The sequence below is a fragment of the Megachile rotundata genome, chromosome 3 (assembly GCF_050947335.1).
Source record: "Megachile rotundata isolate GNS110a chromosome 3, iyMegRotu1, whole genome shotgun sequence".
In the NCBI taxonomy this organism is placed as follows: Eukaryota; Metazoa; Arthropoda; class Insecta; order Hymenoptera; family Megachilidae; genus Megachile; species Megachile rotundata.
Genome location: NC_134985.1, coordinates 13,893,818 through 13,911,993, shown reverse-complemented (window position 1 = coordinate 13,911,993; position 18,176 = coordinate 13,893,818). Strand labels below are relative to the sequence as shown.

The 18,176-nt window shown below is 34.7% G+C and overlaps 2 protein-coding genes across 12 annotated transcripts in view; one reads left to right on the top strand and one right to left on the bottom strand.

The window, feature by feature from the left end:
* Positions 1-8,347, top strand: part of LOC100877278 (rho guanine nucleotide exchange factor 10) — a 37,036-nt gene extending 28,689 nt beyond the window's left edge. For all 6 annotated transcript variants that reach the window (XM_076529193.1, XM_012282702.2, XM_076529191.1 and 3 more), the window contains 10 exons: positions 2,817-3,027; positions 3,145-3,382; positions 3,694-3,876; positions 3,959-4,255; positions 4,336-4,428; positions 4,671-4,895; positions 4,965-5,126; positions 5,221-5,427; positions 5,508-5,822; positions 5,917-8,347. In XM_076529193.1, the coding sequence (XP_076385308.1) occupies positions 2,817-3,027; positions 3,145-3,382; positions 3,694-3,876; positions 3,959-4,255; positions 4,336-4,428; positions 4,671-4,895; positions 4,965-5,126; positions 5,221-5,427; positions 5,508-5,822; positions 5,917-7,785 (3,800 nt within the window). In that variant the 3' untranslated portion in view covers positions 7,786-8,347. The remainder of the gene's footprint in view (positions 1-2,816; positions 3,028-3,144; positions 3,383-3,693; positions 3,877-3,958; positions 4,256-4,335; positions 4,429-4,670; positions 4,896-4,964; positions 5,127-5,220; positions 5,428-5,507; positions 5,823-5,916) is intronic.
* A 1,778-nt stretch (positions 8,348-10,125) lies between these two features.
* LOC100876980 (transmembrane protein 47) lies at positions 10,126-16,856 on the bottom strand. 6 transcript variants are annotated; one of them, XM_076529237.1, is made up of 7 exons: positions 16,470-16,856; positions 16,242-16,330; positions 15,631-15,691; positions 14,227-14,413; positions 14,000-14,149; positions 13,852-13,914; positions 10,126-13,743 (listed from the first exon to the last, which is right to left on the bottom strand). In XM_076529237.1, exons 3-7 carry the CDS (start codon positions 15,679-15,681, stop codon positions 13,529-13,531), a joined length of 666 nt encoding a protein of 221 aa, XP_076385352.1. In that variant the 5' UTR covers positions 15,682-15,691; positions 16,242-16,330; positions 16,470-16,856; the 3' UTR covers positions 10,126-13,528. The 6 variants fall into 6 exon arrangements, with proteins under 6 accessions (XP_076385352.1, XP_012138056.1, XP_003702081.1 ...); XM_012282666.2 differs by having other exon boundaries at positions 16,588-16,856; XM_003702033.3 differs by having other exon boundaries at positions 16,242-16,856.
* Between the last annotated feature and the right edge of the window lie 1,320 nt (positions 16,857-18,176).

Here is an 18,176-nt window from a genome sequence, read left to right as displayed (position 1 = left end):
ATGAATTTGCTCGCGATCAGTGTTAACATAGCAAAGAGTAATCGGTCGTTAAGAAATCGAGTTCGACGCGTTGCAATATTCATGTCGATTTGAAAATTTCAAATGTTGATGTAACAATACATACTCGGTTAGATTATGCGTTAAGAATTATATAATGAGACGCAATCTGATGAATACGTTCAGTGACTAATTCCGTTAAGATACAGATCCAAGGTTCTAGGAGTATCGGTAAAAAAGCAAGACTCGACCGTGCAACTGTATTGAGCTTTATGGTAATCGAAGGTGACATAACCTTTCTTTCAAGTAGAAACATTCTTAACGAAGACACAATTCGATATTAAATTTTCCGATCTTACCGAGAGATTAGAAGTTAAATTAATATTAATTTAATTACTAGTTAGTTAATACTGAACATATGTTGTATACATTATACATAATTGTTCTAGCAATTTCCTTTTCCGTATGTACAGCAAAAAGGAGGGAAATTCAAGATCCATTAATAATGAAGCTAAGGCGCTAAAACAGGTGTATGCTGTTACAAGATACAAAACATGAATTCTGATATCAAAAGACTTGCATCCTTTGAACTTGAACTTAGGATTTATTCTGTTGCAATTAACGATGCTGCGATGCTGACAGTCCCCCGTGCGGAAGTGGTAGGTTCACGCGTTGTTGGTTTTATTGGATCTTCCGGTGTGCGTGCCGCACTCAAGTTACCTCGGTGTTAACATCAGGGTGACTATCTGGTTAACGCGGCTCATTCTGCATTTCGTTCGTTCTTTCCCACATTTATAAATGGCACGTGAGCATTTTAATTCATAAAACCGTTTTAAATGTTTTACGTAGACTTTATGGCCATTTTTTTTAACTTTGGGGTCTGAGGATTGGGATATTTAGGAATTTGGGGAATTGGGGATTTGGGATTTGGGGGATTTGGAGGATTTGGGGAATTGGGAATTTGGGATTTGGAGAATTTGGGATTGGGGGATTTAGGATTTGGGATTTGGGAGATTTGGGGAATTAGGGGTTCGGGGGATTTGGGATTTGGGAGATTTGGGGAATTAGGGATTTGGGATTTGGGGGATTTGGGATTTCGGAGATTTGGGGGATTTGGGATTTCGGAGATTTGGGATTCGGGGGATTTGGGATTCGGGGGATTTGGGATTCGGGGGATTTGGGATTCGGGGGATTTGGAATTCGGGGGATTTGGGATTCGGGGGATTTGGGATTCGGGGGATTTGGAATTCGGGGGATTTGGGATTTGGGGAGATTGGAATTTGGGGAGTTTGGGATTTGGGGAGTTTGGGATTTGGGGAGCTTGGGATTTGGGGAGTTTGGGATTTGGGGAGTTTGGAATTTGGGGAATGTGGGAATTGGGGAATGTGGGAATTGGGAAATGTGGGAATTGGGAAATGTGGGAATTGGGAAATGTAGAAATTAGGAAATGTGGGAATTGGGGAATGTGGGAATTGGGAACTGTGGAAATTAGGGAATGTGGAAATTGGGAAATATGGGAATTGGAAATTTGAAAATTGGGAAATTTGAGATTTAGAGAATTAGGAATTTATGAATTGTGGAATTTGACGCCGTAGACTTTGAAAATCTAAACATTTCGAAATTTGAACGTTTCAGACTCCGTAAGAGAGTAAACATTGATCATTGTCCACGTCTATCTCCGAAACGTGGGAACGAGTCAAGTGTTTAACTCGAACGATTGCCGGGAGCGACAGGCGAACTGACGCAGACCACACAAAGTTCATGAATGATATTCGGAATAAACGAGCAGGCGTCACTCACACTTATATTTTGATATTTTCGACGCTATTTTAAATTACACGAATCTTATTTTCTCACTGTACGAAGGTCTTTGCGTTTGTATCTGGTATCTCCTCCAGGATTACGTTTGAACTTTTGAACTCCTTGAATTGATCTACATAAGAAATACGCGCAATACTTCCTTGAGAAAAATCATGCATAAAAATGTATTCGGAAGAAGCTCAGCATGCGGCTGCCATCTTGAGAACAATGCGGATGACCTTCAATTCCTTTTTGCGATAAAAAAATGCATTTAATGAATTCATAGCGTACCGCGAGCAAAGGTCAGCTATGTACGATGCGGTTTGATCAACGTTACGAATTTCAAGAAATGACTCACATTGGTAATCTGTATGCATAGTTGTTTCCAAACATCTTTGTCGCGAGTAGATTTTCACGAGCGTTGTGCATTTGGTATTCTTCCATTAGTTAGTGGCAAACATTTGATAAAAGATACCACTATCTATATGCGTTACCAAACTGGAGAAAGTGTAGAGAATTTATTTTGGAAAAAAGTAGAGCGACAAGCTTGAGAGACTACCATTTTCGATTAAACTGCAAATAATAATGATTTAATCGACTTTCGAGGAACAGTGATTAAATCTTGTTACGATTGAGACATAGTTGTATAAATAGATGCTTTCGTCAAGTGTTTCACAAAAATACAGCAATGTTAAGGCGTATGCTAATGAGTTATCTCGGAGAAATCGTTCAACGAATCTTTCTTCATATTTGACGATAACGAAATAGGGAACACTGAATTGACAGTATGCCATGGATGTAAGAATTTGGAAAGTTTCAGGAATTTTTTAATTGTATTTAGAAGTGGAGGTTCAGAAATTTGTAGGTTTAGAGAATTTAGGAATTTATAAATGTTAACGTGTGATCATTTAAAAATTGTAATATGACCTTCACAGGACGTTTCAAGGTGGTGTAGATCAGCACCTAAGTTTAAAATAAACCGAATATATATTAAATTTGAACGTATCGCATTGTTGCAGATGAACCACGTTCAAGGTGCAGATCATGGGATGACGTAGGTCCGACTAAAATGGAAACTGTCGGGCAAACGCACAGACAGCATCCTTCGTTGGAGGCAACCAGGTCCAACACTTCGACGCAATCTGCTAGAAGCGAGGACTCTTGGTGCTCAGCGTCGGATCATGACCTCTCCTCGGACGATGAAAGCGAGAAGAGTAATATCAGTATTAAGTAAGTAACGTTTTATCGCACCATTTCCCGTACAGTCATTGTTCCTCCATTATTGGAAAATATACAATTATACCCTTCCTCTATGAAAAGAACTAATAGCCTAAATAATTTTTACAGAAGTAATTGCCAGTTGAGGAACACGTTACACAAGGCGAGAACGCTGTGTGACAAATGGAGACCGCAGAATATGCGAGTGAACAATGCTGACCCATTGGATTCGCCCGGGAACCATGGAAGACTATCCAGATGGTTTAGCATTCGGAGGGGGTCGACGCAACAGTATGACGTTGACTCCTCCGACACTGTTTCCCTCACCAGTCCCATTAAAACACCTCAAATGCCGCAACTGTGCGAAGTAATTACATTAGGATTTAGTTTTTCTCTTTTCAAACTTAATTCTTTTGGTATCTGTATCATATTAAATATGAACATTCTGTTTGTTAATAACCAGATTGTATAGATAGTGTGTTAAAAGAAGACCATTTACTTCTGTTTTGTAAGATTTCATTCCTTTGTTCAGATTAGTCCCCTTCAAGCTTAATTCCTTTAACACACACCACTATAACATATATATACACTATACAAAAACTGTTTTCGAAGAGATTAATATTCTACAATTTTTACAAGAACTTCATACTCAGAAAATTTATTATGTTTCTGTTTTAGGTGGAAGAAGAAAACAGCGCGATGGTGCAGTTCCAGTGTATGCAACAACGTAGACAAACGCCGCCTGCACTTCCACCGACACCTCCGAATTTAACTCCTCAACAGTTGAAGCGTCGACACATAGTAGCCGCTATAGTGCACTCCGAGAACAGTTACGTGTCTACATTGCAGAGGCTAGTGAATGTATCGTATCACCACTAATACCAGTATTCGAGCCCCTTTCGCGGAATTGAGGATCACGTTGAAGATACGCGTTCCGTTTCAGGATTACAAGAAACCTTTGGAGGAATCCTCACCGCCTATATTAAGTCAGGCGAAAATAGCGACGTTGTTTCATAGATTGCCTGAGATTCTGCAATGCCATACGTTGTTCAGAATCGCGTTAGCGGAATGCGTGCGTTCATGGGACAAAGATGAAAAGTTAGGAGACGTGTTTGTAGCCAGTTTCAGCAAAGCTATCGTTCTTGACATTTATAGCGGGTTTATAAATAATTTTTCAGTAGCTATGGATTTGGCTAAGCAGGAGTCTAAGAGAAAGACTGCCTTGGCTGATTTTTTCAAGGTTTGTCTTGCATCACGGGTTTTTTTATGATTGTATTTTTAGTAAAGTAATGATTGTATTTATCGCTGTCGTATTTATAGGTGAAACAAATTAGCGCACATGACAGACTATCCTTTTTCGGATTAATGGTTAAACCAGTACAGAGGTTTCCACAATTTATACTATTCTTACAAGTAAGTACACTAATGAATGCATTCTTCGATGCAACGTAGGCATCCTTTGAATAAGAGAGAAGTATCGTACATTTGCTGCACTCCCAAATTTTCTAAAATTGAAAACCTACAAACCAGGAAAAAAGTCTGATGGTTTCCTTCCTCTGCATTGCCATTTTCCCTAGGGACGCCTACCGTGCACAGAAGTATACGTTTAACTTGATTTCCGCTAATTGCATCATAGTGATACAAACTTTCATTAGGACTTATTGAAACATACGCCCCAAGGACATCACGATAGAATGTCGTTACAATTAGCGTTGACCCAATTAGAGAGCCTGGCTGAAATGTTGAACGAAAGAAAACGAGAAGCGGAACAGTTCCAGGCGTTTAAAGAGATGTTACGACACGTGTCTGGAAAATTATCTCATCGTCCTCTTTCGTCGTCGTCCAGGTATCTCATAAGGGAAGATAACGTCACGCAATTGGTAAGCATTATCACTTTGTAATATAGGATCACAATGATGAATTACTTACGTTACGTTCAATTGTTGTAGGAGTTTAATCAAAATGGAATGATAACGAAGTCCAAGAGGAGAAGGTTATTGTTATTGAATGATCTCGTAGTGTGCGTTTCCGTAACCCCACGGTCCACGGAAGACTTCAGTGGAAGCGAGAGACTAACCTTGAAGTGGACATATCCTGTATCAGATATTGAGGTACAAATACAATTTAATATTTTTAGAACATCCAATAATTAATAATCAACTGATAGGCAGTCGTGATAGTAATAACATGTATGTATTGATACAGATTCAGGATACAAGTACTTCGCCAACATTGAGTCGCTTACTGACTGCTGGTTTAAATAAAGGTGGCAGTCTGAAGTCTGACAAAAGCGGAGAATGTGGACAAGCGGGTGCGGATAATCTTTGTGTAGAAATGAGCGATTTAATGCACGATTACGAGGTGATGTCTAGGATAAGTGACTTAGTTGCACAGCTAAAGGGCAAATACGAGGTAAGAAAAAATTACATAGAAAAGTAAACTAGTTATATGATATTGTATCATTTGATCATTTGATAATGTTATGCTTATAGGGAATGACATTGGAAAAAACTAAGCAAATCTTACAATCCATACAACTTTCGATACAACAAAAAGATGAGGATATGGTTTGGGCAGACAGTTGTTGTTTGCAGTTAGTAACGAAGCAAGGTCAAATGTATACGTTCCAAACAGAGAATCCTTTAGTAAAAAAAGACTGGATAACTGAACTTAGGTTAGCCCAACTAGCCTTGGATCCGAACAATTCTCCTTCTTGGGAAGTACCTGAACAAGAACAAAGACCATCCACAAAAATGCCACTCTTTGTTAGCTCGCAACAGGTGTATCATTCGCAACATCAAACAGAAGTAAGATAATATGAAATATTATTTGAGCAATTTGTTTTTTACCTTAAAAAAGCAGTATTTTGGAAGACAATGTATCAAAATAAACTTTTTTCAGGTACGTTGCGGTTGCTACTACACAACACAAAATTCTCGACCTACGAGGCGTCGCGGCAGAAGTCAAAGTTACTTGTGGATATGCACAGGGGACGGCATATCCAGTCACATAACAGTATTCGGTCAATCGACAACAGCTTCGGCAACTTCCTTGAAACAAATTACCGCTTTCGACTTGGTAGAAACTAAAGTGGCCGCCATAGAATTTATAAAAGGTGTATCCTCTGACTCACTGTCATTAGCAAACGACCTCGTCTGGATGGGCACGGATTCTCGCAAGATCATCATCTACGCCGCTTCGGAACCCGAGAAGCAAGAACAACTCGGAAGCTACTCCGTATCCGGTCCAGTAATACAAATCAAACATCATTGCGATAACGTTTTCGTCGCTCTGGGAATTGGTCTGCTTCTTTTATTCAAGAGACAAGTAGACGGCACGTGGAACCTCAGAGACCCGTACGTGATATCTCTAGGTAGCGAGCCAGTGTCGTGCTTGATGCCAATTAATACGTCCGTATATGCCGCCTGTGGTAAGAAAGTTTGGGTACTTCACGGAGTGAACGGCGACATCACCAAAAGTTTCAGCGTACAGCACGAACACGTTGGTAGCGTAAAACTGATGGCTCATTCTGGAGTTGGTCTCTGGGTTGCTCTCAAGAACTCCAGCACCGTCTGTCTATATCACACGGAAACGTTCAAACACCTACAAGACATTAACATAGCGTCCAACGTACTGAGAGTAACGAGATCGAATAACGCTTCGAATTCATGCGGCGACAACTTAAATAACAATCAGACAGCCGTCACTGTGACAGCACTGTTGGCGTGTAAAGGCCTCCTTTGGGTCGGTACCAACGTAGGCATAAGTTTGACGATACCTCTGCCTAGATTGGAAGGCGTACCTATTATCAGTGGCCGTGTAAATATCTCTTACCACGCGCATTTTGGCCCCATCACGTTTCTACTCGCTATTCAGAATCCGAAGAACACGACGAGCTGCTCGACTTCCGAAGAAATCAACGACGAGGAGACTGTACAATTGAGGACGAAAGAGACGGAGAACAGAACTAGGGATCGTGCAAGCTTGGATTCTTCGATGTCGAATAGTATTATAAAATTGAAACAACAGTTAGCAGGCAGTCCAGTGATGTTGAGAAGGAAACGAAGCAAGGAATACGAATACAAAGGTTCCAAAACTCTTCCAAGAGGTCTTGGTTCTGGCGGAGGATTTCTGTCGAGCTCGATGTCAGGCTCGCAGAGTTCCGGGGAAAACTGCGACGTATACGGTTTATACGGCGAACTAATGTACGTAAAGGATTACGAGAACGAGAACAGCTCCGGTATCGACCCAATTTACGAGTCGTTGAGAAGGAGCGATCCAGAACTGGCAGCCATACCAAATAAAGTTAGTACATTAGATCGCAGACTGAAGATGAAGATCACAAGACCCAGATCCTTGGATCTGTCGAATTGGTCCGTCGACTCTCATGCCAGTTCTCTGTACACATCGTCCGGGTCAGAAGAAAACATTTCTCTGAAAACTGGCAAATTGTCTCGCAACAGTAGTACCGCTAGTCGAAATGGCCCGTACGAAACGACTACCCCTAATAGTAGTATAGTACAATCGGTACCGGAAGCGGTACCAGCGCCTAATAATCTGAAGCCAAATGGGAAAAAGATCAACAAAACGTTGCAGCAGGTGGAACAACCTAAACGAACTGTTCTGACATTAATGGGTGGTCGTGGTTACATCAATTGGAGACAACTGAACGCACAGTCCGTCGCAGACAAAAGTTCCAAATCGGGCTACACTTTCAAAGATCCCAACAGCAACGATGCTCACATCGTGCTTTGGGAAATGAAATTATGATACTCAGTTACGTTAGGTCTACCGTTACGCCTACTATCGTCAGTATGGATAGAAACGTTAAATGCTTTCAGGCCGATTACGATTATGAGCTCGTAGTATCGGTATATAGGACCAAAAAAAAGAACTGTTGTCGAACTGATATTCGTTTAAGTAATAAGGATATTTGTTAATTAATTCACGCGGTTTTAAGTTAATTACACAGGCGGGTGAACCGTAATGTGGAGACGAAGTTCACCGAGTCGAATGTCCTTTACTCTGTCGGCAGTGCAAAGATCTAGTTTTCACGTAGCTCTCTAAATAAGTAAGAATCTTGTATTTTATAACAACGCTTTGTAGTGTCGTTCTCGGGAGCGTATTCGATTACGTCCCTGTAATGACACGTTAAAGGTCTTAGGTTTCGTTGTTGATTAGACTCCGTTCTCGTGTACACTCGTATACATCGTTCAGTCATACCTCAGCCGTATTTTCTTTTTCCATTGTGCAAATTAACGAAGAATCTCTTGTGTATCCATGATTATAAATATTTACGAAAAAAGTTAATAAATGTATCGATTTTAAGAAATATGCGAGTGTATGCGTTATTAAAAAAAAGATGAAGTTTTGAAGCTATATTTTAATAAACATTGTTATTTCTTAGTAGTTACGTGCTACGAACTGCTTAAAACAGTGGTATTCTTGTAAATATGATCTGGAATTTTGTTCAGCGTAATCAAAATTATTTATGAATTCGTTTAAAATATTATGTTCGATAGCACAGAGTAAACGCAGTGAGTACCACTGATTTAAAGTCAAGTTTCCGAGTTTTCGTAATTCGGTGATAATCAGGTGATACACGCGCATGAATTTGTGAGATAGTATGAATATGAAACGTTATCTTTATACGCAGGACGTTTCGCATCGTTGGGAAAACGATCAAATTTTTAAGAGTTTCACGTTCTCATTTCGAATCTTGTTGATGAAAATTTAAAAAAATCTCTTTTGTACAGGAGTAAGATAAAGGCACAGAGCAGCGTCTGTGATTTATTCTTTTGATGTATTACTCATTGGCGTAACTTTATAAATAGGATGAGATTTTCAACTTTAAAAGTAAAGTGAAATCTTGAAAGTATCGAATGGATTTGGCAAAAATAGGATACTCGGTTTTTATTAATATGTGATGGAAGGCTGTAATAGTGAGATGAATGATGACAGTATCGATTTACTTCCAAAACTACCCAACCAAACGCATCCTATTTTTGCCAAGCCGAATCGAGGTGGAACTCCACGCGTATGCCAAAGGACCGAATCAAATTTCAGCAGACTTGGCTCAAGTCTAGAAAATCTGTTACGCCAGTGATACTAGCGCACAAAGAATCTCTGACAATATTAAGAATTGTTTTTTAATTTTTTTTCCCGCTGCAGAAAAAGGAATGAAACAGTTCGAACTCTTGCGCAAATGAATTTATAAAACACGTTTAGTTTTACGATAAAATCGGTAGTACATTCGATTGTTTAATTTTGACATTTTTTTTTGGAAAATCTTATTACAGTTATACCGTGTACTGGTATATCCAGTATATTTAATAGCATTTTTTGAGGGTGCGTCAAATGTTTTATATTCTTTATAAAATGTTAGCACGTTAAAAATTTATGATATATATATTTTACTGCCAAATGCGATAGAGATTTCTGTCGAGAGGAAAAAGGATCGGCAAAAGAAAGACCACGCTATATTTCAGCGGAAACCATACTTGTGATAGGTAGACAGAAAAAAAGAATATTAGCAAGGGGGAAAATAAATTTATATCAGTTACCCAGTGAGAAAAGTATATCGTAGTTTTTTCGCAAATGTGCTGTTAAGTTGTTTTTTGCTATCGGCATGGACGAACGAAAGTCTGCGTGTACATATATATTTTCAGAGGAAATTAATTTTCTATTAAAATCCTGCATAGATTTATATTTTGTACACTACCTTTTTTTGTTTAGATTTATATAAATACATATACATAATGTAATCTTATTTTGTATTTATGCGAATGATACTATACGTGGAATTTGTTCAGCAATACTTGTGTTACGCACACGTACACGCACACATTTACGCAGCATACGCGCACGTGTATTTATTACTTAAAAGGTCCGTAGCGTTGTATCATTGTTAATATGGATTCGAAAATTTTGTTACGTTAGATTTCTTCGAAAAACCTCTTCGATTTAATCATTTTTACTATTTGTATTGCTATATTGCTGAATACTATGATTATTTAAAAAAGAGCAAACATGAGATTCTTCACCCCACCTCTTCTTTGTTCTTTATGTATAAGTTTCATTTATGATAGGTTGTAAAAAATTTTCTACACATCGTTTTCAGATATATAGTTTATTCTTTGTACAATATTACGATATGTTTACATTTTATAATATGGCGCATAAATAATTCATTCGTATAGTTCTACCAATATTTTGAACATTTCTCGACAAGGAAAATGAATTTACATGTCTTTATTTTCACGTCAATATTTTTTGAGACACTACGATATGCATGGAGTAAGTACGATATGTGTACTATACAATATGAAACGTTTAACTATTCAATAAATTACGCTCTGCTACTTCGGTTTAAAATGCATAAGTTCGGTAGAATGAAATTTCTATGATGCATTCTCCTTCCTTTTATAATCTTTCAAGATTTTCGACGGATATCTTAGTACGATTTACAAATTAAAGAATTACAATAGTTTAAACAGTTGTCTGGAAAGGAAAGTATCTCTATCGTGCCATTCTTAAACTTGTAACTTTCGTATCGATATAATCTTGTAAAAAAGAATATGTTACAGAAGTTTAACTAAGCTTACAGTGTATTTCATTTATCAATGATTTTCTTCGCACGATAGAGAATTCATTTTTTATCGGAGATTTTATACACATAACGAACAACTAATATTTTTTACTCTGATATGGTGCTCTATTAATTCTACGTTATGTCTATGCTCATTTAATTACAATCATTCAATCGGTTTGCTTACGATAACAACGGTAAAATATTTAAGCAATAATCTATTATCTACATTGACATTCTACTACAGAAGTGTAGGCATATAACGAGTACTATTTTCTTTACATTTAAAATTATAGCTTAACTGGAAGATTGGAAACTATTCTGATACATGATTTCAAAATTTATAAATCATAACTTATCATTGAGTTATCAACGAGTAGCGTTAATATATTCTAGAAATTTTTAGTGGCATCGTAGTACTTTCTGTTTCGCTTGAAAATAGTTAAGTAAAGCATAGCAGAAAAAATGTGCAATATACACGACGAGTACAAATCGTATTCAGTTTACGGTAACTTGAAATCTTTCATTTATGCGTACACATTTCTGTATAATATGTATATACTTTTTAATTAACGTATTAATGGTTCATTTGTTGCTTCTTTAAACATATTTAAATACTTGGTTACGCTTAGTCTTATGTGGTACTTCATTTCATTAAAAGTATATCAAAATTGAAAGGCGCAAATCGACAGTGTTTGGTAAAGAATCAAACACGCTAGAATCCTTAGCTTTAAAATACAAATCCTTTTGTCTCGTATAAAGCATAATCAATCTGCCACATTATACAAAAATGCATATATGGGCCTTTTGTCCTTTTTTTGACTTTACTTTAGAGTATCGCAGTAACTGCAAGTACATTAGTCTATTACATGTATTTATAAAATACCTATATATATATACATATACATACACGTATGTAATGCAGATAACATAATAGATAATACCTGCCCGAGCTGTCTCTATTCCATCGCACACTTAAATATTCTGTGCTGTGTTTAACATAAAATATAACTCGACTTATGGGGAAGTTAAACTTCTCCTTACAGGCAATGGGTAAAAATTATAAACGTTCACTCGATTAATGAGAAAGTAAATGGTTACCAATTAAGAATTACTATGAAATACATAATACTGTTAGAAACCGTATCAACATCCGACTACGTTTAATGAATTTTCAATATTATGTTAGCAACGTAATATTGAAAATATCACCAGAAACATCACTAACGCATACATATGTCAGCTCTCACATTGCATACATGTCTTGTTTAATGTCCATAATTTAGTAAATTCATTCTCAATGTAATGACATTATAATTTTTTCCTTTGTACGAAATGAATTAATGCAAGATGTAAATTAACTTTTACACACAAACTAGGATTAACGTTGTTTTATAAAACTAAATCAAATATTATCTTTACAGTTTGGAAGAATTGCAAATTTTTTTCCTTTACTTTCTTTTGCGCATTTTTTATTAACATATTCATAACTTAATTGTACTCGAAAAATAAAAATTCAGAGGTAGCATTTGCATGTTTCATAGAATAATAAAAAACATTTATATTTTTAGGAAAAATAAAGGAAGACTTTTAAGATGACTTGCATAAATATAAAAATAATTTATACGATGTAATATAAACAATTGTTTTATCCAAATATTTTTAAATAATTTAAGAAATTCTTATTGATAATGATTAACAAATGTGCCCAAGCATGTGACCTTATTATAACTAATGTTTGCTTTCTTTTTGCAATACTCAAGATTAATTTCAGTTAATTTCTTATAATTCCATTTATATAACTTCTGTGCGTGTATGTAATCATAAGATATATCATTTACGAAAATTTTTGGCCAAGATTTATTGCAAAACACGTGGAAGCATAAGTAATAAATATTACTACTTTGTAACATTATACCAAGGATATTGGTAAATATCATAATAATATAAATCATATTAATTAAAGCATATATCACTTTTAATAATAATATGAAGACGTAAATGTAAGCAAATAATAAATTAGTGGCAATTAATTATAAATGCATATATATGTATATGTACATACCACACATAGAAAATATACTAAAACATAATAAATACTAATTAAATCAAAGCTGCAACTTTCACATAAAAATTAAATTAATAAACATAATTCATTACTTGACTAAAGAAGGGCAGTGTTCTTGTTCTATAATTATATTAATCACCTATATATTTTTTAGCTTGTTATTGCTGGAATCTTCGTCAGAATGTCCTCAAACAATAAAGTATCAAATTGCATTAAGTACCTGAATATAATTTTTTGTTCTTAAGTAGCAAAGATTATTTTTAAAACTAGCCAAACATGATGAACTGCTAATGCAGGCACAGTGAAAGTTATATTAATGTAAAGTTGCGAACATTAGTAAATCAACAGGTTTAAAAATGTCACTTGCTATATTGTACTGAATTAAGTAACTGTTACCTACTGATATTTAAAGAAACGCAGCATCAATGCTACCATTATAATAGTATAAAAAAAGTTAAACAATACAGTCGAAAAATAATGTAAATATACCGTGTAAAAAATATTTGTAATTATATAATGTACAGAAGAAACAATACTACCATAAACTAAAAATAACAATGGTCCCGAAATTGTTGCTATGAAAAAGTGAAAATTGGTAACCCATGAATAAATTTATCAAGTCTCAGTCAACTCACGATCCTCGTTTCGTCAAACATCCAATAATGGATTGATGTTTTAAACGTTCTATATCAAAGTGATAATTATGTCCAATATATGCTGGCATAACGAATACACTATGTATAAAAACCATTTGCTCTTATACTTGTGTACGTTTCTTCACATATGTATCAAATGGTGAGGACAGAAAAAGAAAAGTTAATCACCTAGAGAACAACGTCGGGCAGGGAGCAATGCCACTAGGCTAATTGCGTCCCACTTCGTCCACCGTGATGTCCCATTCCAATCATAGAACCTCCACCGCCAATATCGTCACGAACGATCTTCCGTTCTTTATAATAAATTTCTTCGCTTTCTTTATCGCATAACAACAACACAGCTCCGCCGAACAAAAATATAGCTGCTCCCCAACCAACTCCATATGCCCAACCAAATTCCCAAATTGTTCGATTTCCTATAACACATTATATCATGATAATTTTACTGTGACAATGATCTAGTTCTCACAGTGAAATTTTAAATAATCCATTTCAAGATATTATAGAATTGTATGTAATCTTACCAAGATTCAGTTCTGTAGCAAAACACACTGGATATACTACTAAGGCTATTAAGAGGCACACCACTGAAACATAAAAAGACTTTGAATATGTGTACAAATTAAAGTAAAGCAAAATATCTCTTACTTGATTTTAAGTACATATACATACGTGCAAAACCCATACAGAAGACTGCAAATCTATAATACCTATGCTTCTCACGATTGTCTTGAGATCTTAAACCAAGACCAGTGAGAACTGTTGCTGCAATATCTGTTAACAGACATACTACACACAAGGCAGCAGCTGCTTTCATGTAGGCTACAAAAACAAAAGTATAAGCAGCTGAGAAATCATGTTTTTAGGAACCTCACTAAAGTTGATTATTTTGCTCATACCAACGTCTCTAGCTTGGTAACATCCAGCTGTATCTGGTAAATTAAATGGCACTGGTGTAGGAGCGCCTTCTTCTATGCAATGCGCAAATAAGCCTTGTCTCCATCCTAATGCCATCAGCCAATCAGTGGACGCTAAGCCCATTATCATCAACAGTATCACTATTATTCCACATATAAATGCTATCACCTGTAATCAACAATAAAGTAAATATTTCTATGAGTATTATTAAAGAAATAAATCTGAAAAAAAAATTGATATTCATTGAAATAAAGTTATGATATAGAACAACATAACAAATACTTGTGCAAAACAATTGATCAATATGCAAAACAAGATTGTTTTTGCTGCACAAGAAATATTTCGATTATACCTGTGCGATTTCAGTATCGCCCATGTGATCTTCAGCGACTGTATACATGATCATCGTAGATCCACGGTGCACTTTTAAAGATTAGTCCCAATGGATGAAACCAAGAATTTAATGTTCAATTAAATCCGTTTCGAATTCACTGTTTTTTTGGTCTCTGTGACAGGTACCACTTACGGAACATCGTATACCTTTTTACGAATCACTCTCGATAAAAAACAAAGCATTTAGAGATCGTTCAAAGACGTAAAACTTTCACGAATGACAAACACCTCCGAAGTAAACACGTTTCACGTTTCATGTACTTCTGCTACGTTCAGGAATTAATCCTTTTTATCGAGTTAAGTTGAGCATTGCGCGAATTACATTATTGCAGTTTTTACTTTCAACGTTTGGCAAAAATATCGAAAATGTTGGTCGTTTCGCGAGGTCAAACTGAGATTCTCTCCGTTCGAAGTTGGGGGAGTAATTGGGTTCCAGGGAAGCTGCGCCCATTAAAGGTCGTGGCGCAGTGCGCGTACATGGTAGAGGGTGCTTTTTAATATAGACGAAACTTGAGACGAGCGTGTTCCATTTACAGAAAATTTTCTTTATCATGATCGTACGAACAACTTAATTTTCTTGGCTTTCCATTGACATTTTTATAACATTATCACTTTCTTTTCTTTGAGAAAGTATTTAATACATACGTAACAGATGTTAGCAACCTTAAATTTAGTTATATTGACCTAATTTTGAATCAAATTTAATTTAAAATATTTCATCTATTTTTGTATTATAATTTTTTCTTCAGTTTAAATATTTTACTAATTTGGACAGTATAGAATACAATATTTTTTAATTTAGCTTTTAAAATATCATTATATACTAAAAAATATAAACTACTGCAATAAGGATGTTAATCTTTTGCATTCGACAGTCTTTTACAAGAGCATGTCAAGAATATGACAAACTGAATGTTTTAATACTTATTGTTATATCATTATTGTTATATAAAATATATTAGAGTTAAATTCTAAAATACATTAAAGCTTACCTTTAATGGTCTAGTAATAGTGATGGTTTCGATGGTTGTTGTTTGTGGCATTGTTAATTGGCTGTAAGAAAAATAAAATAAATTCATAATAATAATGAAACAATAAATCATTAATATAACTAAATAAAAGTAACACACATAGAAAGAAAAGCAAAACAATAGGAGGAACATATCAGTAACCATGTTGAATTAAATAACATAATGGAAGATGAATAATGAGTTATATTAATATAACTATGGATCCTGATAATATTTATTACATATAAATATTACATTTTATATGTCAATAGGTTTTCTCACTGTCCGATACCATTTATATACATGTACAACAAATACAATTATAATATTCTGCCATTTACATATTCTTCTGATAACTATTGTTCTTTTTCTTTTTAACAAATGGCATATTCCTCAATGATAGATAATAGATTATTCACAATGCACAAAGATGCACTATTACATGTCCCTTATACGTATTACTAGATTACCATTAATTAAAAGTAATATAATCAACGTCATCAATTGCACAAAATATCACTTACACGTCCCTCTATTAGATAGAAAAACATTTTTCATTTTAATAGTTACTTTGAACAAAATAATTCACTTACAATAATGAGTATATTCACTTTAGGCCTTATCAATTGCTATGACACATATGAAGTCCTAAATGGTGGAATTCGATTTGAAAATCCAATAGCTGAAAAAAGTCATACAAAAAATGTACGTAAATATAAGACTAATTTCGGAATTGATAAACAACAACACAGTCTAATTTCAAGGGTTATGTCAGTAGAAATGTCAACAACAGGTTTCAGTCTTTCACTCCATACTCCAACCTTCGTATGCCGCTGACACACATATAATGAGAAAATGTATATTGTATCAGTGAGTAATCACTCCAAAGATTTGTAGAAGGAAAACGCTGTTATTGGCTCTTGTGATGAGATTTCTAACCTGAACGGTGATTGGTATTTCATGTATTTTCCAAAACGACGAATAAAATTCAGTGCTCACTGCATTCTTGGACTGTTGTATCTAATGAAACAAGTGATTCCAAGGGAACAATCTCACAGCTGCCAATGGGAGAACGATATTCTACATTTTACAAAGGAGAATAGATACGCGAACGCACACATATTCTTATACATTTCATATGGATGTCAACAATATTTTCTACAAATTGTTCACGTGCACAAAACGAATCTGTAATATTTTTCACTATTTAAATATACATACAAAATTCGTAAAATAAAAAATGTAATACTCTTTCGCACGGGACGTTTGCAACTCGAAGGTGTTTATGACTAATACTTTACACGATTTACTTTTATTCGTGCATTAACAGATAAACGAAGAAACACAAGATATTATGTGTACAAAAAGTAACAATAATTAATTCATATGAAGTGGTAAATTTCTTTTATTATACCATAAAACATGTATTTATAATTTTATGTAAAATAATTATTTAAAAAGAATAATCTACTGTACAAGTTATTGCATAAGGGAGCTAATATACAAAATGTAAAAAAACATTAATTGTTTTCCAGTTGCGAAAGATATTTCAAGCTCATTAGTAACAACAAATACAGTATTAAGAATATGAAACATGTGGACATGTTTCTAAATATGATGATGACGTCACTGAATGACGTCAGTATAACACACACACTAAGGGATCACATAAACGTACTATACATGTGAAAATATTCATTCAGATGATTCACTTTATCCGGTTTTTTGATAATTCGTTCATATTGTTTCAGAAAAAAATTAAACAAAAAATTTAATCAAAAAATTATGTTTTCATTAGTAACTTCTCTGTTCATAATTTATCTCGAATTTTGCATGTGTAAAACAGAAACTTTTATTATAATTTTGTACGAGAATTGTATAACATTTTCAAAAAAAGGAATGTACAAATATTTATAAAGAATGATTGCACAAGATAAGGAAAAACATTTTCGTTTGTTGAACAAACGAAGACAAATAAGTAGAAACGATCTCTACTAAATATACGTACATTCTTTATTTATAAACGAAAATAAATAATCTACAATATATTACGTAAATGATTAATTACTATTTTAAGTTCACTAAATCAAAGCACGTTCGTATCCGTCTTATCTCGTGTGTGACTGTTGATAATTAATTAACTCGAAATGAACAATTATTTGCTATAAAATTTATCGATATTTAATGCTAGCTGTTACAAGATATTAAATATAATGATAAATTGATATGAATGTAATGATTGATATCAGTTACAGTTTGGTCGAGTTATATCAGTTAAAATTTTAGCAAAACGTGACCAGTACCAATGATAATCATACTCGGACTTGCGTTTTTTTGCACTTACGTTGTTTCTATTGGCAACGCGATTAATATCAAATGATATTGCATAAAACTACCTACTTATCTGTATCATATGTTTTTACATGTACGTATATATTTTAATTACTACAATATCGGTACGATACACGTGTGTATAAGTACTTATGTATGCAAACCGTCAAGTACAGTAGGCTTCCGTAGTGCAAATA